The sequence below is a fragment of the Enoplosus armatus genome, chromosome 2 (assembly GCF_043641665.1).
Source record: "Enoplosus armatus isolate fEnoArm2 chromosome 2, fEnoArm2.hap1, whole genome shotgun sequence".
In the NCBI taxonomy this organism is placed as follows: Eukaryota; Metazoa; Chordata; class Actinopteri; order Centrarchiformes; family Enoplosidae; genus Enoplosus; species Enoplosus armatus.
The window spans coordinates 5,952,458-5,976,207 of NC_092181.1; the positions used below are offsets into that span (position 1 = coordinate 5,952,458).

At 43.6% G+C, this 23,750-nt stretch overlaps 3 protein-coding genes across 5 annotated transcripts; 2 read left to right on the forward strand and 1 right to left on the reverse strand.

The window, feature by feature from the left end:
• The first annotated feature begins 1,956 nt into the window (after positions 1–1,956).
• On the forward strand, positions 1,957–8,699 carry scoca (short coiled-coil protein a). Of its 3 annotated transcripts, none has more exons than XM_070916111.1 (4): positions 1,957–2,020; positions 5,608–5,679; positions 5,788–5,868; positions 6,859–8,699. In XM_070916111.1, exons 1-4 carry the CDS (start codon positions 1,957–1,959, stop codon positions 6,999–7,001), a joined length of 360 nt encoding a protein of 119 aa, XP_070772212.1. In that variant the 3' UTR covers positions 7,002–8,699. The 3 variants fall into 3 exon arrangements, with proteins under 3 accessions (XP_070772212.1, XP_070772219.1, XP_070772227.1); XM_070916126.1 differs by lacking the exon at positions 1,957–2,020 and adding an exon at positions 3,823–3,923; XM_070916118.1 differs by lacking the exon at positions 5,788–5,868.
• clgn (calmegin) lies at positions 8,516–17,973 on the reverse strand. The gene is made up of 15 exons (XM_070916100.1): positions 17,902–17,973; positions 15,068–15,340; positions 14,847–14,920; positions 14,608–14,666; positions 14,042–14,183; positions 13,777–13,858; positions 13,309–13,501; positions 12,962–13,151; positions 12,693–12,806; positions 12,415–12,571; positions 11,777–11,992; positions 11,515–11,631; positions 11,262–11,400; positions 10,981–11,165; positions 8,516–10,267 (listed from the first exon to the last, which is right to left on the reverse strand). Exons 2-15 carry the CDS (start codon positions 15,338–15,340, stop codon positions 10,193–10,195), a joined length of 2,016 nt encoding a protein of 671 aa, XP_070772201.1. The 5' UTR covers positions 17,902–17,973; the 3' UTR covers positions 8,516–10,192.
• An 859-nt stretch (positions 17,974–18,832) lies between these two features.
• Positions 18,833–23,678, forward strand: exosc9 (exosome component 9). Its single transcript, XM_070921284.1, has 12 exons — positions 18,833–18,973; positions 19,347–19,441; positions 20,328–20,447; positions 20,674–20,776; positions 20,865–21,002; positions 21,261–21,343; positions 21,845–21,977; positions 22,221–22,309; positions 22,396–22,542; positions 22,636–22,811; positions 23,069–23,147; positions 23,276–23,678. Exons 1-12 carry the CDS (start codon positions 18,908–18,910, stop codon positions 23,334–23,336), a joined length of 1,290 nt encoding a protein of 429 aa, XP_070777385.1. The 5' UTR covers positions 18,833–18,907; the 3' UTR covers positions 23,337–23,678.
• The last annotated feature ends 72 nt before the right edge of the window (positions 23,679–23,750 follow it).

Genomic DNA, 23,750 nt, shown 5'->3' on the forward strand with positions numbered 1-23,750 from the left:
AGGGGCCAAAATAAAGGTCAGACACACTCTGCTCCTCAGTGGTTTCATTTTCTGGCAGAATGGTGTTGGGGGGGGGGGGGGGGTATTTCAGTGGACTGCTTCCAGGTTGTGTAGGGGGTCAAACTGTCAAACTTGAGTATCGCAGGTGCTACAACCTAACACTGGCCACTAACCATCACACACACACACTACACTAATAAATACACGCCTATCTGTTGCAGTCAGAAGTTTACTCGAGTGTTTTGGGTGGAACCTCTGCTTTAGTGTCACCAGCCAAGTTTAGCTGGCAGTGTCGTTCTTTATGAGCGTGAGTTACAACGCTGATCTGTGATCAGCAGCCATGATCAGAGAGAGAGCTACAGGCAAGCTTTGGGTTATCAGCACACTGTTGAGTGTTAACGGCCATTCTTTCCTCGTGAAACTGTTCCCATAAATGTCAGTTCCTTCCCGGCTTTATGGGGCGGGTGGATCCTGTGCAAACACACACGCGTGCGAACACAGACACAACAGAACATAAGCAAGTAAACACACTCAGTTATGACCACGAAAACACCAAAGAGCATAGATGCACAAAACCACCTACAAATGTGAACATGAACAGATCCACACACACACACACCCCCACACACACAGATGCAAACACATAGTCTTTCAGACAACACAACCACATGCTGCTGTAATACATACTATCTGCACAGAGTGTGTAAGTAGTCATTTTCAGCTGGCTAGACTTAAAATACCCAATTTGACGTGCCTGCTGGAGTGTCCTTCTCTTGTTTGTATTATTATGTTATGATATTACATAGTATTTCCAGTCTTCCAGTCACTGCTATTAGCACAAAATCTTTAAGCAGCACTTGTCTTCTGTGACATCTCCGTTCATCACTGTTATCCAGTAAATGGCCTTTTTGTCAAAAAGGTAACAAAGCAGTGACAGGAAAAGATGTTTTTTAACGTTTAAGGCCCTTAAAGATTGAAATCCAAACAATTGTAACATTATGTTGTCAGTAGTGGCAACTTGGGATCCACTTACTAGCTGTTTCCAGGGCTTTCAACCACATCTCAGGGTACAGCTGTAGGATTATTCTGTTTTCCTACAGTTGCTGCATAATGTGCTGAAAATATCTAACCCACGTACCTCTAAAATTGATCACAGGTTTGCTATTTAAAAAAATATATTTTTCATAATCATGCTGTCTAATATCAGTGCTTTAATTGTAACATACAGCTCTTGACCATGACAGCCTCCGGCCTTTTTCATTGCTGCGTACGCGTGTGCGTAAAGTGCACCATCACTGCAGGCTGCTCTCAGATGGATCCTGATGGAGTCTCTGTTGCTTGTCACTGGCCTGCAGTGTTCAGCAGTAACCACCAGAGTGCAGGCTGCTCCCACACATATAATGAAACTGGTTTCCCATTCATGTCCTCTCCTGTCATCTTAGGTCAACACTGTGCTGAGGCGTTGTCTAATTAGGTGAAAATTGACATGAATAATCGTGGCAAAAGACAGAACATCCGACTGTATTTACATGCTCTCATCATCAACACACACTCTTACTTTTCAGGTTAATGTGTGACCAGGTGTGTGCCTCCACTGCTGTGCGTGACGTCTTTATGGCTCTCTTTCACGTGAGCAGACCGGGATTTAAACTTTGACCCCTGATAGTTTTCCTGCTGGGGCAGGCTGTCTCATGTTGTGGTCCAGTGGTCGCCATGGAGACCCATTCCCATGACAGCCCTGTAACCTGAGCCGCCGGTCAGGTAGGGCAGGTAACCGCGACGATGTGAATGATTAAGGCAGCAGGTGTGCGTGGAGGTAGGGCCAAACGACAAGAAGAGAGTAAGAGAGAAGAGACAAGAGCAAAGTTTAAACAAAGAGGGACACACTAATGAATGACTCGGTGAGGTAAAATCTAAAAGGAAACCAAGCTGGAGGAGGAAAAGGAGGTTCGGGCCATGGAGGCAGAGGTGGACGAGGAGGATGGGACGTTCACAAACATCTCTCTGGCAGACGACACAGGTAAAGCCTCAGGAGACTGTTTAGCAATTGTTTTGGCCTTTTTTGCACTTCTTATGTGCACAAAACAGACTGCTGTTCAGTTCCCTCTTATCTGAACCTGAGGAACCAGTCAAAATATTCTAGTAGTAAAGTGACTTCCATTCTTAACATGTTAGATGAGATCTCTCAAGACTTTCAACATTTCTAAATCCCTCTTTTTAAATTGTTTTAAATGTGCAATTCTCTGTTATATAGCGTAATTGCCAAAGATACATTGTAAATATGGAATCTACACTTTTAATGACACTTTCCTTATATATTCATTTCCTTATATCCCTGTTTTCTGTTGTAAATGACACATGACAGATAGTTAAAGCAGTTGTTGTAAATGTGTGACTGAACAAAGGGCAATAAAGCTGGAACACACAGCTGGTTAAACCAGAGTTGTTTTCTGTGACAGGACTGAGGCGTGGCTCCCTCCAAAGCTGCAACGCTTTGTTTTTGGTATTCACTGCATATCTAATAGACATGGGTGTGCGCGGGCACACACACACACACACAACTGTTAGTAAGAAGTTGTGACTTCTTAACATTTCCCAATCTTGAATTCCATGAATACAATGAAGCCTGTATTTTAGCTACATAGTGTCACTTTAAATAACTGTTCACAATTAAGTGTGAACATTCACTCTTGACCTTAGAAATAGTAAAATAATCTTAACTAACTTGACCCACTTGTAAGTTACTTACCCAAGTAAACTCTCATAGCTTTTCAACTGTCTTCATCAAATGATGGAGTTAGCTGACTATTGCCCTGGTGACAGTTGTCATGGTGGCAACTTCATCATTAGACGTGAGGTGCAGTTGAAAGCTCCCGAGAAAGCAAGTAAGTGGACCTTAAGATTATTTTGTCAAACTGCTTGTGAGCTTTAGGAGTTTTGACAGGCTGCGTCTCCTGTTGTTATGTGCTTTCCACAGCTCTCCGGTTGGCTGTGGCTCAAACAACTCTCACTGGATGCTTTCTTAAATACAAAAACTGAGCTTGTGAGATGTAGTCTGGGTCCGGGAGGCTACACTGAGGACTGAGTGCTCAAACAGTTTTTCTCCTCACAAATCTCCTTTGCAGACATTGATTATAGCTTGGTGTGTGTGTTCACTCGCTGCTTTGTCACTGATAAATTATCATTCAGAAAGAGCCAGAGAGTTGGAAAGTACATATTTAGAAATATTAGTAGTTGGGGGGGGGGGGGTATGACAGTTTTGGCACTTTCAGCCAGAGATATCTTGCAGAGTTTGGGAAACACACACACACACACACACACAGCGAGAAAGCTAAAGAGGGTGTGAGAAAAAGATGGAGCGAGAGTAGACTGGTCATAGAAGGCTCTTGGCTGAAGCAGCAGTGTCTCCAGGGTTTGGTTTGGCTAACAACAAGCGGCAGCATATGGACTCCTCAGAGCGAGCAGAGAAGCAGCGCGGAGGCTGCAAGGGTACCACACACACAGACAGACATGTATATATTAATGTTCACTGCATGCATGCATACAGACAGATGGACTGAAAGAGAGCTTGATGCACAAAACCAAACACACACACACACGCACACTTAGGTCTGGTGGGGATGACATTGCTGGTCGGGCTTTCATTGCCAACTGCTGCTATGACTCTCTGCGTTTGTATGTCATTTGCTACGCCTGAGCATCTGCTAGGACTGCAGCAAGTGTGTGTGTGTGTGTGTGTGTGCAGAAGCTGCTCCCCCTGTTGGTCGGTGTAGTCACGTACATACAGTGACGTGATGACGATGTTGATGGGTGAAGCGCCAGCTATCATCATCATCATCCTCCTCCTCATCACCACCACCACAGAGTCTGTAGTCTGTTTAAAGGGTAACTCCGCTACACGGAGAAGACATTTCTTGCTCTAGGTGAGTTGAAACGCTGATATTCGCGAGTTGTTTTGTGTAACAGAACGTTTTGAGTAGCTAAAGCCCAGGCAGCTGTTCCATTCCCTTCTAACGCTTAAGCTAGCTAGCAGCAGCAGCTAGCTTATAACAGTTAGCAGCATTCCGGCCGATGTCCGTTGGCACTTTATGAAATATATTTATCAGAGTCGCTTCTAAACGTGATACGAGCTACACGCTTGACTTGTTTGGTCGTTTCTGGCGAGACACTAACTTCGCACTTGGTGAGTTAGCTTATGTTGCAGCTCCGTTGGCGCAGCTAGCCACAACGCTATCTAGCTTCCATAGCTAACGAATGCTAACGCGTCCATTATCGGACGCATTCTCTGCATTTTTTGTGCCATTTTTTGCCCTAAAGGTTGATGACAGCCTCCGCAATGATCAACCCACGGTTTTATACTGGATGTTACAACGTATCTGCACGTTTGATAACGATGCAAACACGTTTTCGGGCTATGTTATGGAGTCGCTTCAATCTCTGTTTACGGATATCTGACTGACCTGCTGCCAACCAAGCTAGTGAAGGCGATGGTAGACGGAAGATGGCCCATCTACGTGAAAGGCGAAATGATGAGCAAGGAAAGGCCAGAATAGGAGCAGCTGGACTTTAACTAACCGCTAACAGGCTGTCCGATAACAAAACTGTGGCTCTGAATGGGGGACTTGGTTAACTTGACTAACGATCGTCTCTATTTTGGCGTAAGTCGCTTGTTTATTTGTGGCTGTAGCGGCAAATGTGACTACACATGAGATTTTTGGAAAGTAGACAGACAAACACAATGAAGCCTACCCACATCTAAAGGAGTGTTTGGCGCTTAACCGGCATTTTGATGATCATTTTGCAGGTCAGCATCGTCTCACAGCCCGGGCCTGGGTGCGGTGTCTGCGCCCAGCCAGCCGCCGCCACCCTCAGCAGGCAGGGATAACATGCCTGAACTCTGCTTCCACAGCTGTCAGACTGACCTTAAACTAAACAGGAATCACAGGAATCCTGTTTTGCAACATATTGTGTGTAGCAAATCCAAGCTAGTTTAGTGGTTCTGTTCACAGTGGTGCCCTGCAGTGATCATTTGTAGACTTTTATTAACACCAGATTCCGTTATATCCTTCACTATCATGCCCAGGGTTCCCCCTGTGTTGTCATCGCAGAGGTGAGCCACCTCTCCTAACATGAAATACTTTGGTGGTTCCCAACCTGGGGGTCGGGACCCCCACAAAGGGTCTCAAGATAAATCTGAGGGGTAACTAGATGATTAAGAAGATAGGGCAGAAAATATTCCAGGTTATATTTAATATTTCAGACTTTGCCTTGCAAATTACTAGACAATTTTACAATGAATAATTATTCAGTAAAACAAGGAAAAAAAGCCACTCTTTGGTTCAACTTGTTACAACCAGTACGCAGATTCTGCCTGTGAAGTCACAAGCTGAAAAGGTTGGGAACCACTGGTATAACTTATTTGATCACAAGATGTGTCAGGATCTGCTTGGCTTCCCACCTCGACTAAACAGTTTCCAGGGGAATCCTCCTTATTTGCTGTTATTTATAATTTCTGCTGTCTTTTGAAATGGTCCCGTTATAGCATTGTATTATCAGTAGTATGACTTCTTCATGGAGCTCACAGTGTCTGTTTCTTTTCTGTTACAGCGGACAGTGGATCTGCAGCCCTGTATTCTAAACAGGAGAACGAGCTTTTCATCATGAACTGCGACATAGACGGTACAGCTTCATGAAATGATTCATGTCTGAGGGCTGCGTCATGTAACAATAATGAGATAATGTGTTGTAAATGTATGTGAACAGCGTCCGTGTTTGTGTCCACTTCAGGAGACATGGAGAACCAGGTGGAGATGGAGGAGAAGACGAGGTTAATAAATCAAGTTTTGGAACTTCAGCACACACTGGAAGGTAACACGCACTTATCACTCACACAACTTTATATTTACTGTGTGTTCTCCAGGGTGGGGAAATTGCCCCCTTGTTTGGTAAAGTCAACAACAGCAGTCCAGAAAAACTTAAATATAACCTAAAGCCTTCTCACTCCTTGTGTATAAGTCCTTGTCTTGCTCTCTAATACAAACCAGATTAAGGAAGACCCCGGACACTCAGGTGTTGTCATACATATGCGTCTTTAATGCTTGTTGAGCATGAAGTTTTAAAACACTGGGTGCTTCTCCCTTTGCTGCTGCTGCTCTTCTCTCTCTGCATTTCCTCATCTCAGCCACTCTGCTGTCTTCATACAGTCCTGTGTTAATGCACTCGCTCTACCTCTTACGCTCTCTGTCCGTCTCTTCTCCACATTCACAAACGGCACACACAGACACACACGATTTTTCCCAAAAGAAGTGGTGACAGTTGGGAACCTGAACAATCTCAGATGTCTTTTTGATCAGGAAAAAAAAAAAGCGAATTCAGTTTTGTGCCTTGTGTTAAGTAGACGTGAACATTTTACATGTCTTGCAAAAACAAAAATAGGAATGAATGAAATGAAACCGATCAATTACCCAGCCCTACACCGGTTTGATTGCTAGGTGTCATGTTCTTTGCTGGCTTATAGCTTTGTGTCTCTGCGCAAAGAAAGTTGTGTTTACATTCTGTCAGTCAGTGGAATAGCATATGTTTGTGCATCCACAAAATGGGGACCTGTCAAAGCAATGCTCAATAACACTATTAGTGGTCAAAAACTCCACATGGTACCTTTTTAAACTGTTTGGACTCACTCTTTCTTAATAATGTAATATAATTTTCTCAGTAACATGTAGTGGTGTGAGCAGAAAGAGAAATCAGAAGAAATTGTATTAGTGGCTATTCACTGTGTAGATTAAATCTGAGACAGGGTAGGTGGATATCACTGGATCTATTCGGCTGTGATGAACCCGTTCTTTATTTTTGTTCCAGACTTGTCAGCACGGGTCGACGCAGTCAAGGAGGAGAACCTGAAGTTAAAGTCTGAGAACCAGGTCCTCGGTCAGTACATCGAGAACCTCATGTCGGCCTCCAGCGTCTTCCAGACCACCGACACCAAGAGCAAACGGAAGTGAGGTACCCTTCGGGGGTAAACCCTGAAGTCCCGGGCCGGCAGCTGGGAGAGGAAACCCACCATGGAGACATAGAGAGGGGTTTGTTTTCTCAGCGGACCTGGGTGTTTCCTGTAACCATTAAAGAGTCAAAACTAACAATTTAATCATCAAAGAACATAAAGTGACTCTGTCACCCGCCCCGCTGGCTCAGAGATAGATCAGTTTAATGTTAGTCTGTCCCAGGTCTGTTTTACAGCAGCGCCCTCTCCACACTACAGACGAGGTAGACATCACCCTTTAATCACTGACACAAAACAGAACCAGAATTTGTAAGTGGTTAAGGGTCATTTGTACCTTGAGTTTCTTCTCAGCGCTCCCTGTCAAAGTAGTATCTGTAAAATAATTCTAAATAGCTGCTGTTTTACCTACTTTGCTTTCTGTTTGAGAACAATTCTGACTTTCTGTGGTTTTCCCAACTTTCTGACACCGTGTTCCCGTCTCAAACCATAAATATTACAAATACTGTTTGACCATGAACCTCCATTTTCAATTATTTATTTTGTAAAGTATTTTCTACGTCAGCTGGATCTGAGCTTTTGGTTGGCCTTGGATGTCATCTTGTCTGTATTCCTCTATTTAAAAGCTGGCAAACTGAACAGTATTACTGAGAATGAAAAATGTATTTAGATCGCATGTACGAGTAATACACCTCCTGAGTAAGTTTCTTTCTGTTTGACATTATATCTAATGAAATGTCTTTAATTCAATAATCACTGAATTACTGCGAGCCTTTTAACAGTAGGAGGTGGATACTAGATGCATAAAGCACAGTGAAACTAAAAAAATGAGCACTTCATAAAAGTGTAGGTTTTAACTAACATCAGTGATGTTTTTATTGCCAGTGGTTGATTTTTAAAATCACAATGGCAAGATTTTCTCTCTGTGCTTAAAAGTATTTGTAAGCCGTTCAATTGATCATGTCATAAATGAGTGTTGTGGCCCAAAGTGTAACACAAGAGTGACAAAGGAAATGCAGCAGGGCTCTGTCAGATACAAACCCTGCATTATTACATTTTGTGTCCTTTTCCAGTAACGTCCATTGGGGGTGGGGGGGCTGAACGGACCAAATGACATGAGAAAAGAAATGAGACAGGTTGATGAGGAGGGGAGAAAGAGATGCTTTCCGCTTTAACGGCAGGACCTAAAGCAGTAAAGAGGCCTTGAGTGCTATTGATCCATTCAGCCAGGCCTGGAATCCATCAGCTGCTAGAGGATGGGTTTGACCGTAAATGTGCTCATGTCCTGCTCATGTGTACAGCAGAACGGAGGGCGTGTCCTCCAAGACAGATGGAAAGAAACAAAGGATTAAGGAGGAGATGAAAAGTAATGTAATCTGAACACATTTGTATCCCCTTTTAAACTGAAGTATCCAGTTCAGTAATGTCTGGAAAGCAGTAATTGGTGTGTAAACATCAGGTGACGTGGTGTTTGAGAAGGAAGGAATTGGTACTATCACAGGAGGCTATAAACTGTATATGCTGTAATTTCTTTTTAATGTTATTTTGATATTTAACAGTTGTACAGTAGTATTTCATTCATTTCTTTCTGGCATGCTGAATGTGCCCTACCTACACACACCCTGGTACCAACTGTCTTGTGTGTAGACACCCTGCACCTTCGCCTTTAAACATTTTTGTTGTAATAAAAACCTAAGACCACTCCTTTCTCTGTGTCTTTTGTCACCTACACAACCAAAGAGAAAAGAAATCAATAGCTCCAAAACAAAGGAAATAATGTGCCTCATTTGATCAGACTTTTAGCAAAAGTTCTTTCATATTAAATAGTTTTATTTTCAAGAGCAATGTACAATTTGCAAACGAATGTAAACAGGGATATCTGCCAGCATCTGGCAAGACCATGAACTACAAAATCTTGAAACAATATAAAACAAATAAATAAGCTTTCCACATCTTTCCAAGGCAACAATCTAGGATGTGAACTCCAGCTAGTCTAGATGTTCTGGGAAAGCACTGCTGTGTACTGACCGCGACGTTTTCATTATCCAGCTGTTTGCAGCAGAAACCCACACGATTAGTCTGTCTTACTGACATTCAGAATGACCTATTTCTGCTGCAAGTGCTGACAAAGTCAGTGTTTTGATCATAAACTTTACTAAGGTAAAGCATTTCGAACAGACCTAGGCTCAGACTAAGCAAACCAGTGGCTTATTGCATTTAAGAAAACTGCCTCAAGTCACTGAAAACACTGCATTATTACATCTTTATTCATACTGGCATAACATTTTAAATCAAACAAATAAATAGGGTTATCAGTGCTAATCCTTCATTCTTAAATTGCTATAACTTAGTAAAAAACACATAAAAGTAACTGATGCTCCTTACAAACTACCTAAAATCTAAACAAGAACATCCATTTTTTTAAAGAGGTAAACTTTTAAACCTAAGCTGAGGCGACTTGTCAGCTGAAATGTCCTAACACCGCAGGAACATCTCTAACAGCATTTCCTCGCAGCCCGGAATCCTCTCCTCCTGGCCTGTTCTCGAAACCCCAACAATTTCAAACAAGGGAGGAACTTTGTCAAACTGTGTCCTCGAACATGTTCTTTAAAACAAAAGGACAAGAGAATGAAGTCTAACTGCTGAGATGTAGCCCCTATGATATGCTGTAAAATGGTACTGGAGTCGACGGCAGTGCAGACGCTCTCTGCTGCCTTCGCTCTCAGAGGAGACACACTGGCAGATCTATGATGGCAAATATTCAGAGAGAAGACTGACAGCAGGAACAGAGGTGGAAGAGGCAGGGCTTCTTTTAGGCCGACGGGCAATTTGACAGCAACGGCTTTCGAGGAGAGAAGAAGGATGAAGGAAGCGTGGAAGCTCAGGATGGAAAACTGATAAACGCACAAAATCTCCAGGAGATTCATCTGACAATTCACGAGCAGACAAAAGGGAGAGAAGAGATGAGGGATGATACAGGATGTGTTCTGGGAGGCTGCGGACCTGCGGTGGGTGTAGCTGAGGGATGGAGGAGACGTGGATGGGGCAGCCGGGGTGACTGCGGGCTACCAGGTGGTTTGGAGGAAATGCATGCTGCTCCACTCGTAGAGGGGCGGAGCAGCAGCAGCAGAGACGGCCCTTCCACCTCCTCCGCATCGGGGGAGAAAGGAGACAGTAGGCGTGGGGTTCACCTCTTCAGTCTTTCCGTACCCTCCTCTTCCTCACAGCTTGTTTGTGGCTCTCTTCGGCAACGTCTCCTCCCTCCTTCGGCTGCGGGACAGATTGTGAATGTAAAAAAACCCAAAACAAAACAAAATGTAACGGATAATCAGGTCATTTCTATCAAGACAAATTAAATATTTAAGTAGAATGAAATACAGGATTATTCTTACAGGGGAAATCACTGAAAATGAAAACAATTGCCACTGGGTGATTTTCCAAACATTAAGCAATTCTTTTCACTATCTTCTGTTTATTAATTTTTCACATTCGTGTTAAAACATGAGACCGTTTTTAGAGACATTAATATGTGCATTGTGTAAATTCATTAAACTAATGAGGTGATTATGGACCGGACCAGTTCGTCCTACATGAGCTCAATAGTACGTCAAATTTCTTGTGTCACAACAGCGCACCTTTGTTTTGTTGTGGAATCTGAAAACATGAGACATCAGCATGAGGAAAACTGCTGCCCCACCATGTGTGTTAAAACTAGAGTGGCTGCCAATTCACACCAACAGACCGGCTCTGACAGATTGAGTTTTGTATTAGCAATACATTTTGTTACTGAGGGAACTAAACGGAGAATCAGTGCCTGGATTTGAGTCTTCAAAAATTCCATTTGAATAAAATGAATTTCATTAATTCTATTAACAATTAAAAACATCATACATAACACTGTTATTATCCTGTGCCAGATTATGTTGGATACCGTGGAACCTTTAAAAGATCAAGGTAGATGAGCAGGTACGAGTAACACCAACCTCATCTTCTAATGTTCTCTCAGGAGCTTTGCTTTCCTCTTCTCCCTCCTCCTCCTCCTCTTCCTCTTCCTCCTCCTCCTCCTCCTCTTCCTCCTCCTCCTCTTCCTCCTCATCATCATCACCCTCTAGATTGTCACCTCCCGCATTGGCTTCCTCCTCGTCCTCGTCCGCAGCGTCTTCTGTTGCTTGAGAGATAGGGAGAGTAAAGGTGATGTCCGTGAGGACAAATGAAATACTAGAACAATGTAGCAGTAAAAGTCTGGTGAATACAGCACCCTAACCTGCAGCTGGTGCTCCTTCTGCAGCTGCTTTGTCTTCCTCATCTGCTGCTGCCTCCTCCTCTTCTTCATCCTCCTCCTCTTCTTCTACATCAGCCCGGGGAAGATCCACCTTCTTGTACACGTAGTCGTCGTCTGATTTCTAGGACACAAATAGGAGACGGGACCAAAGTCAGGTTTAGAGAGTTGTCTGCTGTGGTTCTGCATAAATCCGAAAAACATACAATAAATAAATGACTCGTTGGGTGCACAGTACCTTTGGCCAGCAGAACAGCACAGCCAGTCCTACAGGCAGGCCCACTGTCAGTATGTAGATCACCCAGAGCCACGGTCGTTCCTCTGCTGCCATCATCAGCTGAGCAAAAATCCCCGGCTGGTGAGGAAAGACAAGGGACCAGAGAGCAAAGAGCAAACAGTGAGCATTTGTGCATGTAAACTATATGCACATGGTGACAGTGTAAGTGCCTGTCAGGGTGCTGCTCTGTGTTCCTGTTGCCCTTACAAAACGCCACACTGACCTCGTTAGCGCTGGCCACCAGCTTCTTCAGCCCCCAGCTGTCAGAGGCCCAGCGGTCGGCCACCTCCTTGTGAGAGGTGATAATGAAGTTGTCAAAGTAGATATCCGAGGTCATGGACCACAACTCCAAGCCCACAGCCTTGAAAGGCGTCATCCTGAACGGCTGCAGGTCCTCAAAAAAGTCTGGGTTATCGGTCTTACGTGGCTTCCAGACACCCTTGGGAGAAGACGAAGGACATGGAGGACAAAATAAATTAGAAGGAAGAAATCACAAGATGGTTTCAGCTGGTGCACAAACATACAGCTCTAAAGATAAATTCATCATTAGTGAAGATTGAGCTATTGAGAACAGAATAGAACATGAAACGCAAACTAGTTTGGTTCCAGCTCAAATATATAATTATGTGTATATTACTGGCCGATATACAAACATCAGCCTCTCCAACAGGGCAGGTTAGAGGTGCTGCATGTAACACAGTGTTAACTGTTTCTGTGCTGTAGTGTGCACATCATCTTCAAAAATAAAACGAGGAACAGTAAATATGAGAGTAGGACGGATCAGATATCAGTGTGTAAGTTTGATTTTTCTGGCCCATGTAGTAAAATAGGCCTGATGGTACCTGGTTTAGTTACAGTTACCTGATAGTTGGGGTTGTCCACCAGAGGGGCTTTCCACTTGCCCTTGTACTGAGGGTTGTTGATCTTGGGACGCTTCCACTCCCCACAGCCAGGAGCCGTCTCGCAGGCCGGGTTAGGAATCTGAGGGGCTTCCCACTCTCCATCCATCTCCTCGTCCCTGCACACAGAGGAGAGCTGTCAGGCTGGGTCCTTTCCTGAGTGGAAATACTGGAACATAATTCAGATGCTGCTGGTTATGGGTTCGTTTGGGTGGAACTGCAGAGAATGTGTTTATCTACCAGTCTTCTGGTTTCTCAGCGTTAGGGTCGGGGACAAACTCTGGTTCGTCGTCCAGCCATCCCTCTGGCTTCAGAGCATCAGGGTCCTCAATCTTTGCTGGAGCATCTTCATCCCTGACACACACACACACACACACACACACACACACACACACACACACACACACACACATACACACGTTTGTTATTAATGGCCGAGGCCCTAATGTTTAAACATGTCCAGTCTGCAACAAATCTGTCCTCTCTACTAGCATTGGGGTTATAGTCACCAGTCATCGGGCTTGACAGCCTCAGGGTCAGGAATCTTGGCCCTCTCGTCCCAGTCCTCTGGCTTGGAGTCATTTGGGTCATCTATCTCTTTGGCTGGGTTGACTGGAGGCACCACGTCGTGCAGCAGGCTTCCGCGGCTCACGCTGGACTGGTCGATCAGCATCTCGTAGCTGTTGTCTGGGTTCAGGACTGACAACAGGGAAACATGCTGAATGAATGTGCGAGCAAAATGAGAAATGCACACTTTAAAAATGCACAGGAATCTTTCTGCAGGTACACGTACAACTGAAGTTATTATGCTTCAGTAATGGCATTAAGGAGATCTTAATTTTAATTGTCTCCGTACTCAAAGTGTAGAGGTGAGTCTTCTTGTCAGTGTAGAACTTCTTGAGGTCGACGTCGGCCCTCTTGGCATGCTTCTCCTCCAGGTCTTTGTTCAGAGGATTCTGGTGGCGGAAGATGAAGTGCAGCTTGTAGTCCTCGCCACACTTGTCTGGTCCAAACATGATGGTGTAGGGTGTACGGTCCTGGAATTGCTCCTGCAGTGCAGAAGAAACAAGAGTTTAATTTACACTAGAGTGAGTGTATTAAGTTTAAATCCAGACAACCTTCACACAGTTCTACCACACATACACGAGACAGAGGAGGAAGGCTCTGGGTTTGGATTCTGTTTCCACCAATACTAACAAAGATAACATATATAGTGGTCCAGAATAAGATCAAGTGCCCATCAAGTGGCCTATATGTGCTGTTTCAAATCAAAACGTTACACATTATGAATGAAGTAAGGTAGAATGCCAACATGTTAACCTACCAGATTGAGATCGTCAGTGTCTGAAAGCAGTTTGATGTACGCTCCACCACAGTCGATACCATCCTGGAAATTCACCTCGTACCTGCAACCAGGACACAACAAAACAATGAAACAAGTCACACGCCACATGAATCTATAATCTTTTGTTAATTGTAAAATGCAAATAACAGAGTTTAGTCACTCACTCCACCAACCACTGTAGCGGAAGGAAAGGGTCTACTTGCATGAACAAAAATTAGACTGTGTGTGTGTATGTTGAACTCACTGTAAGACCAGAGGATCGTCCTGGAAGACAAAGGGTCTGTCCAGCATTGCGGCGATGGCGTGGTGCTTGGCCCGGGACTTGAGCACCAGACCCTGGTCTCCTGGAACTTTGTTCTCCTTCAGCTGCTCCACAGCCCACTTCCCTACAGCCGGAGAGGAGAGGGGCGGACATTCAACAACCTGGGTTTTTTTTCATGGTGATCATTGTTATGGGTTATGATAATATCACGATAATAACAGCTTCATTGCTGGGGCGTGTGGTTGCAGGGTCTCTGCTTTAGTGTTGTCAACAGAACGTTGCAAACACTGTTTTAGTGTCTCCAGCTGAGGCTTTGTTACCTCACATCTCAGAAATTACACTGCCAAGTGAAGTGGTATCATAACTAATAGGGAAGGTGGCCAAAACTATAAAAATAAGACCCATGGTTGTAAATATCTTTCTTATTTGCATCATACATGAGAAAAGAGGGTCTGTGAGGGGTAAAGATAAAAACAGCAAGTTGTGTCTCTGTACAAGCTCTCATATGAACACATCTGGATTAGCAAAACGGGGGAAAAGCAACAAACCGTCATATTTGGCGATGTCATCATCTGCATCCCCCTTCACTGTCTTTGACAGCTGCCATCTGTGGAGGGCAACATCTCAAAACTCTTAGCTTCCACACAAGACAAGGTGAGCACACGCACAAACACACTACAACCACTGACGGTGTAAGTCTATCCTGGTCAGAGGCTCATGTATCCTAACATGCATCAAATATTTACGCTGTATTTTCAGCAGGACTAGTAAATTTCTCAGTCTATACCTGTCCAGTGATCCATCATCAAACGTCTCTGCAAAGTAGACATCTCCAGTGGGAACAGGAGTCTTATATGTTACCTGGGTAACAAAAGCCATAAATTATAAGTTGATATACAGGCCATTTTATGTTAATCCAGAGTTTTAAATTAAATTTTACTAGCTTTGATATACTTCATATGTGCCATATATATATGCCCTTTACTTGACCTACGACCCATTCCTGACCTGGAAGGAGACGTTTGCATCCGTTCCAGCCTTCCCACTCGCTGTGTCTGTCTCATCAGAGTGGTCTTCATCCATCACCGTCGCCTCCTCCTCCTCCTCCTCCTCTTCCTCCTCTTCTGCCATCAGAACCTTCAATTCGTCCTCGTCCAAGCCCACATCTTCATCGATGTCTGAAACATCAACCTCCAACTGGTTCTCCTGTGCCGCCACAGCTGCCACAGCCAGGGCGGACAGGAGCAGCACGCACCACATCCAACCCCTGTCCAACTTCATCTGTAGAGGGTAAAAATAGGGAGGGGGGTGATGAACATAGTGTGAGATAAGGGCGACAGAGATGAGCATGGTGGGAGCAGCAGAGTGAGGAGGGCGTGGTATGGGAGGATGAGGGAGGGGGATGGGAAGAGGAGGTGTGAGTGAGATAGATGTTATTTATGGAGAGCGAGTGTGTGTGTGTGTGAGCAGCAGGGAGGGTGTCAATGATATAAATAGAAAACACAAGTGCGTAAAAGGAAGGAGGGATGAGAGGGTGAGGGTTAGAGAAAAAACAAAAGAGATTGAGGTCACATTAGTACACAGTGCTGCTTGATGTGGGGGCCTGTGTCCTCAGATCACATCCTTATCTCAGATTTGTCGCACTATTTCTTTAAAAAACCTTTAACTCTGCCCCTCTCCGATGTAATGCATTCCCAGCAGATAAATCATAAAGACAGACCCCTTCTACGCAGACGCCAGAAACATCTGTGCTTTCAAATCTGTAGCCTCTTTGGGTTTACAATATGTTCTCTTTCCCCAAACATCCTTACTACTGTAGTCCTAATTTGTAGCAGCAAAGATCAGATTAGAATTTTTGTGTGTGTCCTAATATGCATTTCAAACCTTAAAAGACACCCTGCTGAATAATGGTACAATTCAGAGATATGTTACACTGAACAATAGCTTCAATGACCTCCTATTGATCGGGCCACACCTGCTCACTCTTGTTGTGAGCAGCAGGAATTGAAAAGCATCACAGCAGACAACAAAGCAGCACGCTTTCATTAATTCCTAATTAACTTTAATTCCCATACTGCTGTTGTTCTATCTGCTAACATCAGAGCGCAGGAGGATCAGAAGGATTCTGATAAACATGAGAGAGATGATGAACGGGGAGCACTATTAAGGGCTATCTTGTCTTGAAAAGCATCAAGACGCTGCTCATTTATTTGCATCTTGGGTCTGAATGCAAGCAACGCGACAGTTTGTAAGAAATGCAATGCAGTTGTTGAAATCAACACAAGAGTATCTCAGAGGTAGGAACACTTGATGCAAATATTCTTTTGAGCTGTTGCTTTTTGCTGCACAGAATCTGACCAAGATATTAAGTGGTCACATTCATAACAGTGCAGCATTTGTTGGGAGCCCTCAATGAATTGGCTTCTTGACTTTAACAGGAATGAGTCAGGCGTGGTTCCCAATGAGTGACATTGAGAATCAAGACTGAACAGTCAGCCAGTTCTTAGTCTTTGACTTTTATTTGTATCCATAAAAGACCTAACAGCTGAAGAGGCATAGTACTTGAAGGAAATTTCAGCTGCTTAAAACATGAAGAGGGTCATCTACCTTTACTTTCACTTCACAGAAGTGGGCATGGCTTTTGCAGTGCACACATCATGACAAGCTCAACAGTAAAACAGTTTGAGGGAAACCCTTTATTGGCTGAAACCCTTTACCCCACAGTCTTCCTGTTCTACATGACATGTCTGCAATGTATGTCAGGGATAGCGAACTGAGTCAATGGTTAAATCTCTATGGAGGGGGCAGAGATGAATTTTAGATCAACCGGTGTAAAAATTCAGTGTTGCTCTCTGACATAATTATTCCAATTTTGGCCTTTTTGTGAATCAGCTTTAGGCTATTCCCTTGTGAAACAGATATCACAGATCAGCCATGCGTGCTGACAAAACACAGACAAAATTTAACAACTGAAATGTGGAGCTCATACACTCCCAGCATTCAGACATAACAAGCAAGTAGGTTTCCTGCTGTCAATCCAACAGTAATATAGGGAACGTCCCACTTTGGAGAATGAATGCAATTGTGGCCACAGTATAACCAGGTATTTCTAAACAGTTGCCACTGTCTGTGATATGCCACCTCAACCCCACATCCGTTAAAACAAGCTCATCATTACCAGACTAGTGTAGGCGAAGGATTATGTGTACCAAACGGGTCATTCCCCAACTTATTAGACAAAATCAACTAGCTATTCTGTCTGGATGTCAGCTACCACAGCTAATTCTATTTCGTATTAAAGAGTAATAAGTCCTCCTATCCATCAGTAATATTCCACTGTACTGGGGTAATGTCCCTTACCAGCCTCTAGTTGACGTTAAACAGTGCTAACAAGCTCTTATTTTATTTTTAATACTATGTAAGAGAAGCTTATTACTGACCAGATCTAGGAACTACAGAGGAAAGGTCATAGGACACAGTTGTGGAGCTAATATGGCTGCCATCGAACACGGCAATGTCCAAACTCTTTTAGAAGAACGGCTCTGGCTGCAGCACCTGCTCCTGGAGCTAGCTAGCTGGACAGCGCGCGCATCACAAACAGCAAACGTTAGCATAACATAAGCTTAGCTAGTAAACTAACGGGCATATACAAGTAGCCCACCAATTAAACATGTCATGGCGTTAAAAAACACAAACGGCAAAAATTAATGTTAAAGTAAAGGGTGGCGCAAAACGTCTTATAAGACTACAGAAATGAGTGGATGCAACGGTTAGCTTGCTAAATTAGCAGTGATGTCGCACAGGGAGGGTTGGAGAGACTGAATGAGCACAAGCAAACAAACCTTGCGCCTTCTTGTAATTGCAGAGAAAATTTCTCGATAAAAGCTGCTTCTCCGCTTTGAAAAAACAGAGGAAGTATATTCTGCGTTTGGCCCGCTGCAAGTATCGCCGAGGGCCCGCCGTGTACGGTTGGGAAAAACACGGTTGTCTGCTGGAGAAGATAGAACGTAGATGACAGCTTGGCCCGGATAACGGTGCTCGGTTGATGATTGCGAGCGAGTCTCTACAAATAGGCATGCGCATTTCGCGCAGAGGGAGAGCGTGAATGGTGCCTTCACGTGCCGGACAGTTGTAACAAATAATTGGAAACAAGAGCATTTAACAGAACTAGTAGAGGCATTTCGCCTCAGTATTTCCGAGACTCTTCTTTTTCTACTAATAATGTTATTCTTCTTTTTTAGGTTTTGAATAAATTACCTTTACTCCTGAAATGACTAGAATGTTATATATAATTTCTAAACTTGTTGTGTTGCGTAATTGTGTTGGGAAATTTCGTTTCTAATAAATATGCACAATTCTCAGTACAAACACCAACAAAAGTACATGAATGCGTGATACGCATTTATATTTCAGAATTCCTCAAAAATACTGCAGGTACTTGCTGACAATATTTACAACTTTGAAGCCCCAAATTACGAGCTCACACGGAGCGCTTTAAGGCATCAGAAACTCGCTCTGCAGCAGGATTTCAAAGTAAAAGCTTATTTTCAGTACATTCTACTAAAAATGCTCTGCGGGCACAGTTCCAACAGATATCTGGGTTATAACAAATAAACACAAGTAGACTAACATAGCATCCATTTCACAATATATTTAGACAAGTCAAATTAATAGAAATGCCCCCCCCCCCACACACACACTCACACACTTTTACTATGCCATGTCGTAGCGCTTCCGGGGTAGAGTTCAGAAAATATTGATGGTGGCCACATGCCTATGGGAGCAGAAGCAGTACAGTTGTGAACTAAACTATTTAAATCTAACTGCAGCCACTCCAAACCCCGCAGAATGAAGGACACGCCGCTGTCCAACTGTGAGCGGGATTTCTTGCTCAAAGCCATCGAAGAGAAAAAGGTGAGCTGGTTTCTGAACGTTGTGTCCACTTCATGGACTGACTTGTACAACTGGTGCAGAGATTGCTGCTCCACAAAAGGAAAACAACAGTGTTAGCACGTGGACAGTTACGACTAACTAACTCTATGTGATCCAGAATAAAGAATCTTGATCTCAATCTCTCTGTAATTCATCCAATAACCGGAGGGTGGACAAACACTACATTTCAAGTCAGTCTTCAGTAATTGTAAATGGAGAGTGTCAGTGTCTTTCCGTTGCTGTGTTTAGAGACTTTGGGGGGGTTGTTGTCCATGCCCACTACATCCCATAGTAGTCCCTGAAAAGTGGTGGATTTCGTGGGACTGCGGTAGTTTTACCTGTCCTCTCCCTGCAGCGCCTGGACGGACGGCAGACCTACGACTACAGAAAGATGAAGATCACATTTGGGACGGACTATGGATGCTGCTTTGTGGATCTGGGGAAAACCAGGTGAATCCATGGCCCCATATGTGTAACGTCTTTGCTTTTTCTACCTGGTAACCCCATTAATGTTGAACCTTCCTCACAAATCTTCCACTACATTTTGCTTAATTGTATTGTATATGACCTTTTTTCGGTTAATATTAAGTTTCTTTGTGCCTGCACCATTCTATCATATAGGAAATTCAAGATGTCTTGCGTGCATCATTTTAGAAACATTTACCCTAGAATTTAAGATGACAAATCTCGGGATTTTCTAACACAAGCTCTATGGGATGAACAATGCTTGCCTTCACAACATGAGTTTGTAGAGAGGAACCTGTCAGAATCAGAATCAGAATCAGAAACTGTTTATTGCCAAGTAACATACATTACAAGGAATTTGCTGTGGTCTGAAGGTGCTATTGTTTTGATAACAAATAAGTAGAATATAAAAGCTAAAATAACAATAAGAATAAAAATAAAAATAAGATAAGATAAATAACAAACAGTGCAGTGACCAGAATAAAGTAAAGTAAAGTGTCCAGATAAAGTGTCCAGTAGGGGGTGAGTGCGTTAATGTAACGCAGTGGGGACAGGGGTGATGTACGTTAATATAACGTATAGCTTGTGGTAGTGTTCGGGGGGGTGTCAGTGAGAGTTTGTCAGGTTGACTGCAGAGGGGAAGAAACTGTTTTTGTGGCGGGAGGTTTTGGTCCTGATGGACCGCAGCCTCCTGCCAGAGGGGAGGGGGTCGAACAGATGGTGTCCGGGGTGGGAGGGGTCGGCAGCGATCTTCCCTGCTCTCCTCAGGGTCCTGGAGGAGTACAGGTCCTGAAGAGATGTCAAAGGGTCCTTGGGGTTGAGGAAGTTTATCTTTTGTGATGACTGAACGTCAACGTGCCACGCTCGACAGGGTCATGGCCCAGGTGTCGTGTGAGCTGGTGGCTCCCAAAGAGAATCGACCAAACGAGGGAATCATGTTCTTCAACATAGAGCTGTCACCCATGGCCTCGCCAGCATTTGAACAGGGCAGGTGAGGGGAAAAAAAACTAAATAGATGATGTTTCTGTGTTGTTCTCTACTAATACATCAGACCGATTATATGTTACTCATTCTCTCTTGTTCACTGGTTTCTAATCACGTCATAAAAGTATTTTAAGGGACATATTGGACCAGGACTGTGTCTGAAACATGGTTCATTTAGTCAACCTGTTTGTGCAGAGAGTGTAAATCATCTGTGGGGCTTTCTTTCTCTCCAGGCAGTCTGAGTTGTCAGTGAAGCTCAACAGACAGCTGGAGAGATGCTTGAGAAATTCCAAGTGCATTGATACCGAGTCCCTGTGTGTGGTGTCTGGAGAAAAGGTAAAACACACACACACACACACACACAGAAAATAACATTATCCAGTGTGGTGGTGATGATGATGTGTGTGTGTGTCTCTGTGTTCAGGTGTGGCAGATCAGAGTGGACGTTCACATGTTGAATCATGATGGGAACCTGATGGATGCTGCCAGCATTGCTGCTATCACCGCTCTGTGCCACTTCAGGCGCCCTGATGTCGGCATCCAGGGAGAGGAAGTCACGGTGGTGAGTCGGCAACAAACACAGCAGGTGTTGTCTCTGCTTCACTGAATCAGCTGGGGGACACCCTACGCTCCAAACTGCTCAGTTATCTGGTTATCTGGACCACAGGTTAATCATTAATGCTATTTCATTTCAGTGCCAACACATTTACAACATTTGCAGTTATGTTGCACCACCGATTTTACATTGTAACTCATGTCAGAATGGTTTTAATTTACTTTATACTTTGTGACTTTTGTGTTTATTCCTGTGCTCCCTTAGTACAGTCCAGAGGAGAGGGACCCTATTCCTCTGAGCATCTACCACATGCCCATCAGTGTCAGCTTCTCCTTCTTCCAACAAGGGTGAGGCACATTTGAATATTTTCTGTCCAAAATGCTAAGACTTTTGATTTGAAGGGTGCCCTGTTGATTCAACTGTATGGTCACTTTGGGGGATGTGGTGCTGTTGAACTGTGTTGCATTGTACAGAGAGGTGTTTCTGTTATTCAGCCTACCATCATTGACGTAAATGTGGTGGACAAAACAATAGAAACACCGGCCTGTCAGTTTATTGCAATACAATTCAACAGCACCACAAACTGCATCCTCTCTGCATCGACACCTCTCTAAAACAGGCTGTACTATAATGTATATTATTGATTGATTGCAGGACTGTTGTATTAAACTGCATTAGTTGTAGCTATGCGTACCTAATGAACTGGCAACTGAGTTTTTATTTAAAACACATGAGTAAAGACCATAAAAACAAAAAAAGTATCTAGTAGACCAACTGAAGTGATTGGATGAGCATTATCCCTCCTCACACCGAGCTTTCTTCTTCTGCACTTCCTGTTTGCTCTGTAGAACCTATCTGCTGGTGGACCCCTGTGAACGGGAGGAGCGGGTGATGGACGGCCTGCTGATGATCGCTATGAACAAACACAGAGAAATCTGCTCCATCCAGTCCAGCGGAGGCATCATGCTGCTTAAAGAGCAGGTTAATGGAGGCCAGATAATACTGCGCTGTTGTCTTAGTTTTGCAGCCATTAAGATCTGTTATCTTATATTAATCTCTCTTACTGCACTGTCAAGCTTCACAATGAATCCCAATCAATGAATGAATGAATATGAATATAATCATCTGTGTAGTTATCCTGTAAGAACAAATGAGTGAAGTCACATGAGAAAAATATGAAGAGTTTATCACCAACTTATTTTTTTTGTGTGTGGGGTGTTGAAGGTTATGAGATGCAGTAAAATAGCCAGCGTCAAAGTGTCTGAAATCACAGAACTCATCAGCAAAGCCCTGGAGAATGACAAGAAAGCAAGGTGAGCACTTCACCATGCTGCAGTAGTGCACTGTGGAAGTGGACATTAGAGAATATATAAGAACTCTGTACTTTTATGTTTCCCAGGAAGGCGGGTGGTAGGTGTGGCTTTGCAGAGTCTCTGCCTCAGGAGCGAATCACAGCCCTGAAAATGGACGAGACTCCTGTGGAGATGACAGATGTGTCAGATAGAGCCAATGACATCGTCCAGAAAGCTGAGGCCCCGCCTCAGACGTATCCTTTTAGTGACCTCAGTGACAACAGCATCTGCCGAGAGAACGTGTGGAATGTATTCTATCCACTGTGGCTCCTTAACGTTCATACCAGGGTGCCTTCCCCGGTGGTGCCCGTACCAGGTGTGGGCCAGGTAGGGCAGGGGCTGCAGAACTCCTGGGGGCTGGAGGAGGATGATGAAGAGGAAGAGGAGGAAAATGACAACAGTGGTGACGAGGAGGAAAAAGTAACAAAGATGGAAGAGCATGAAAAGGAGGAGAGCAGAAGAGGTTATTTACTGTTTTTTTTTCAGTCTAATTTCTGCTTCTAAAGAGACAGACAGGAAAAGAGCATCAACACATTAAAGTTGTTTTAAAAACAAAAGCAAAATAAAATGACACAATAGACAGGAATCAGATGTCATACCAGCACAGTGACAGGCCCAAACATATTTAAATTTAAGTTTAAATTTAGATTATAAATGATCATTCTGTCAGTATGTTCTCTTTTAAATAACTTAAAACGGGGAGTTTGTTTTGACTTACAGGAGATGTGGTTGAGATATCTGACAGCGAAGAGGAGGAAGTGGTCATACTTCATCCGGAGACACCAGACAAAGCTCTTAAGTAGGTGCACCAGTTGTCTTGTCTATATGCTGTATATATCAGATCTGAGGAGATATGCACACTTTACACAAAGATCATCGGGTAGTTTTTTTAATTAACATCTTTCTTTTCTTTTTTTTTGCTCTCAGAAATACAGGATCAAGTTCCAACCAGAAGAGGGCAGCAACATCAAAGAAAAGACAGAAATAAAGCAAGAAGGCTCCACTAGAGCTCACAGCAGTCAGAGATCTGCATATCTACAGCGGTGCCAGAGACTGCAGCACCTCTTTGTAATAAAGACTCCTGTCCTGGCTAAAATGATTCCTACCTGCTATAGCTGAGAATTAAACATCAAATAGTTTACAGTACAGAAACACTTCCCAGTGTTGGATTCTTACTCAGAACATGAAGGTCACTTCTTGTCTGTAGCCATTTGGATTTATTTCGAAACAGACTGCGCTTACAGATGTCTAGAAAATGATTTGTTACATCATTTTTATTAACAATGAAAGGATGTGTTTGATAAGTATGATTAAAATTTTATATTCTCAACGAGTCTTTGGTGTTTGGCAGATGTTTTACACTCAGTTGCGTTTGCAAAGTGGTATATTTGGTTAGGAAAAA

What these genes read in the sequence shown, in the direction of transcription:
- scoca (XM_070916111.1), top strand. Translation starts at nt 1,957, where the DNA reads ATGGAGGCAGAGGTGGACGAGGAGGATGGGACGTTCACAAACATCTCT. An exon ending in CTCTCTGGCAGACGACACAG is followed by an intron (nt 2,021 to 5,607) that starts GTAAAGCCTCAG and finishes TTTCTGTTACAG; the next exon opens with CGGACAGTGGATCTGCAGCC. An exon ending in ACTTCAGCACACACTGGAAG is followed by an intron (nt 5,869 to 6,858) that starts GTAACACGCACT and finishes TTTTTGTTCCAG; the next exon opens with ACTTGTCAGCACGGGTCGAC.
- clgn (XM_070916100.1), bottom strand. Translation starts at nt 15,340, where the DNA reads ATGAAGTTGGACAGGGGTTGGATGTGGTGCGTGCTGCTCCTGTCCGCC. An exon ending in GATGATGGATCACTGGACAG is followed by an intron (nt 14,667 to 14,846) that starts GTATAGACTGAG and finishes TGCCCTCCACAG; the next exon opens with ATGGCAGCTGTCAAAGACAG. An exon ending in TGGACAACCCCAACTATCAG is followed by an intron (nt 11,993 to 12,414) that starts GTAACTGTAACT and finishes TCTTCTCCCAAG; the next exon opens with GGTGTCTGGAAGCCACGTAA.
- exosc9 (XM_070921284.1), top strand. Translation starts at nt 18,908, where the DNA reads ATGAAGGACACGCCGCTGTCCAACTGTGAGCGGGATTTCTTGCTCAAA. An exon ending in TTCTCCTTCTTCCAACAAGG is followed by an intron (nt 21,344 to 21,844) that starts GTGAGGCACATT and finishes TTTGCTCTGTAG; the next exon opens with AACCTATCTGCTGGTGGACC. An exon ending in GAGAATGACAAGAAAGCAAG is followed by an intron (nt 22,310 to 22,395) that starts GTGAGCACTTCA and finishes TATGTTTCCCAG; the next exon opens with GAAGGCGGGTGGTAGGTGTG.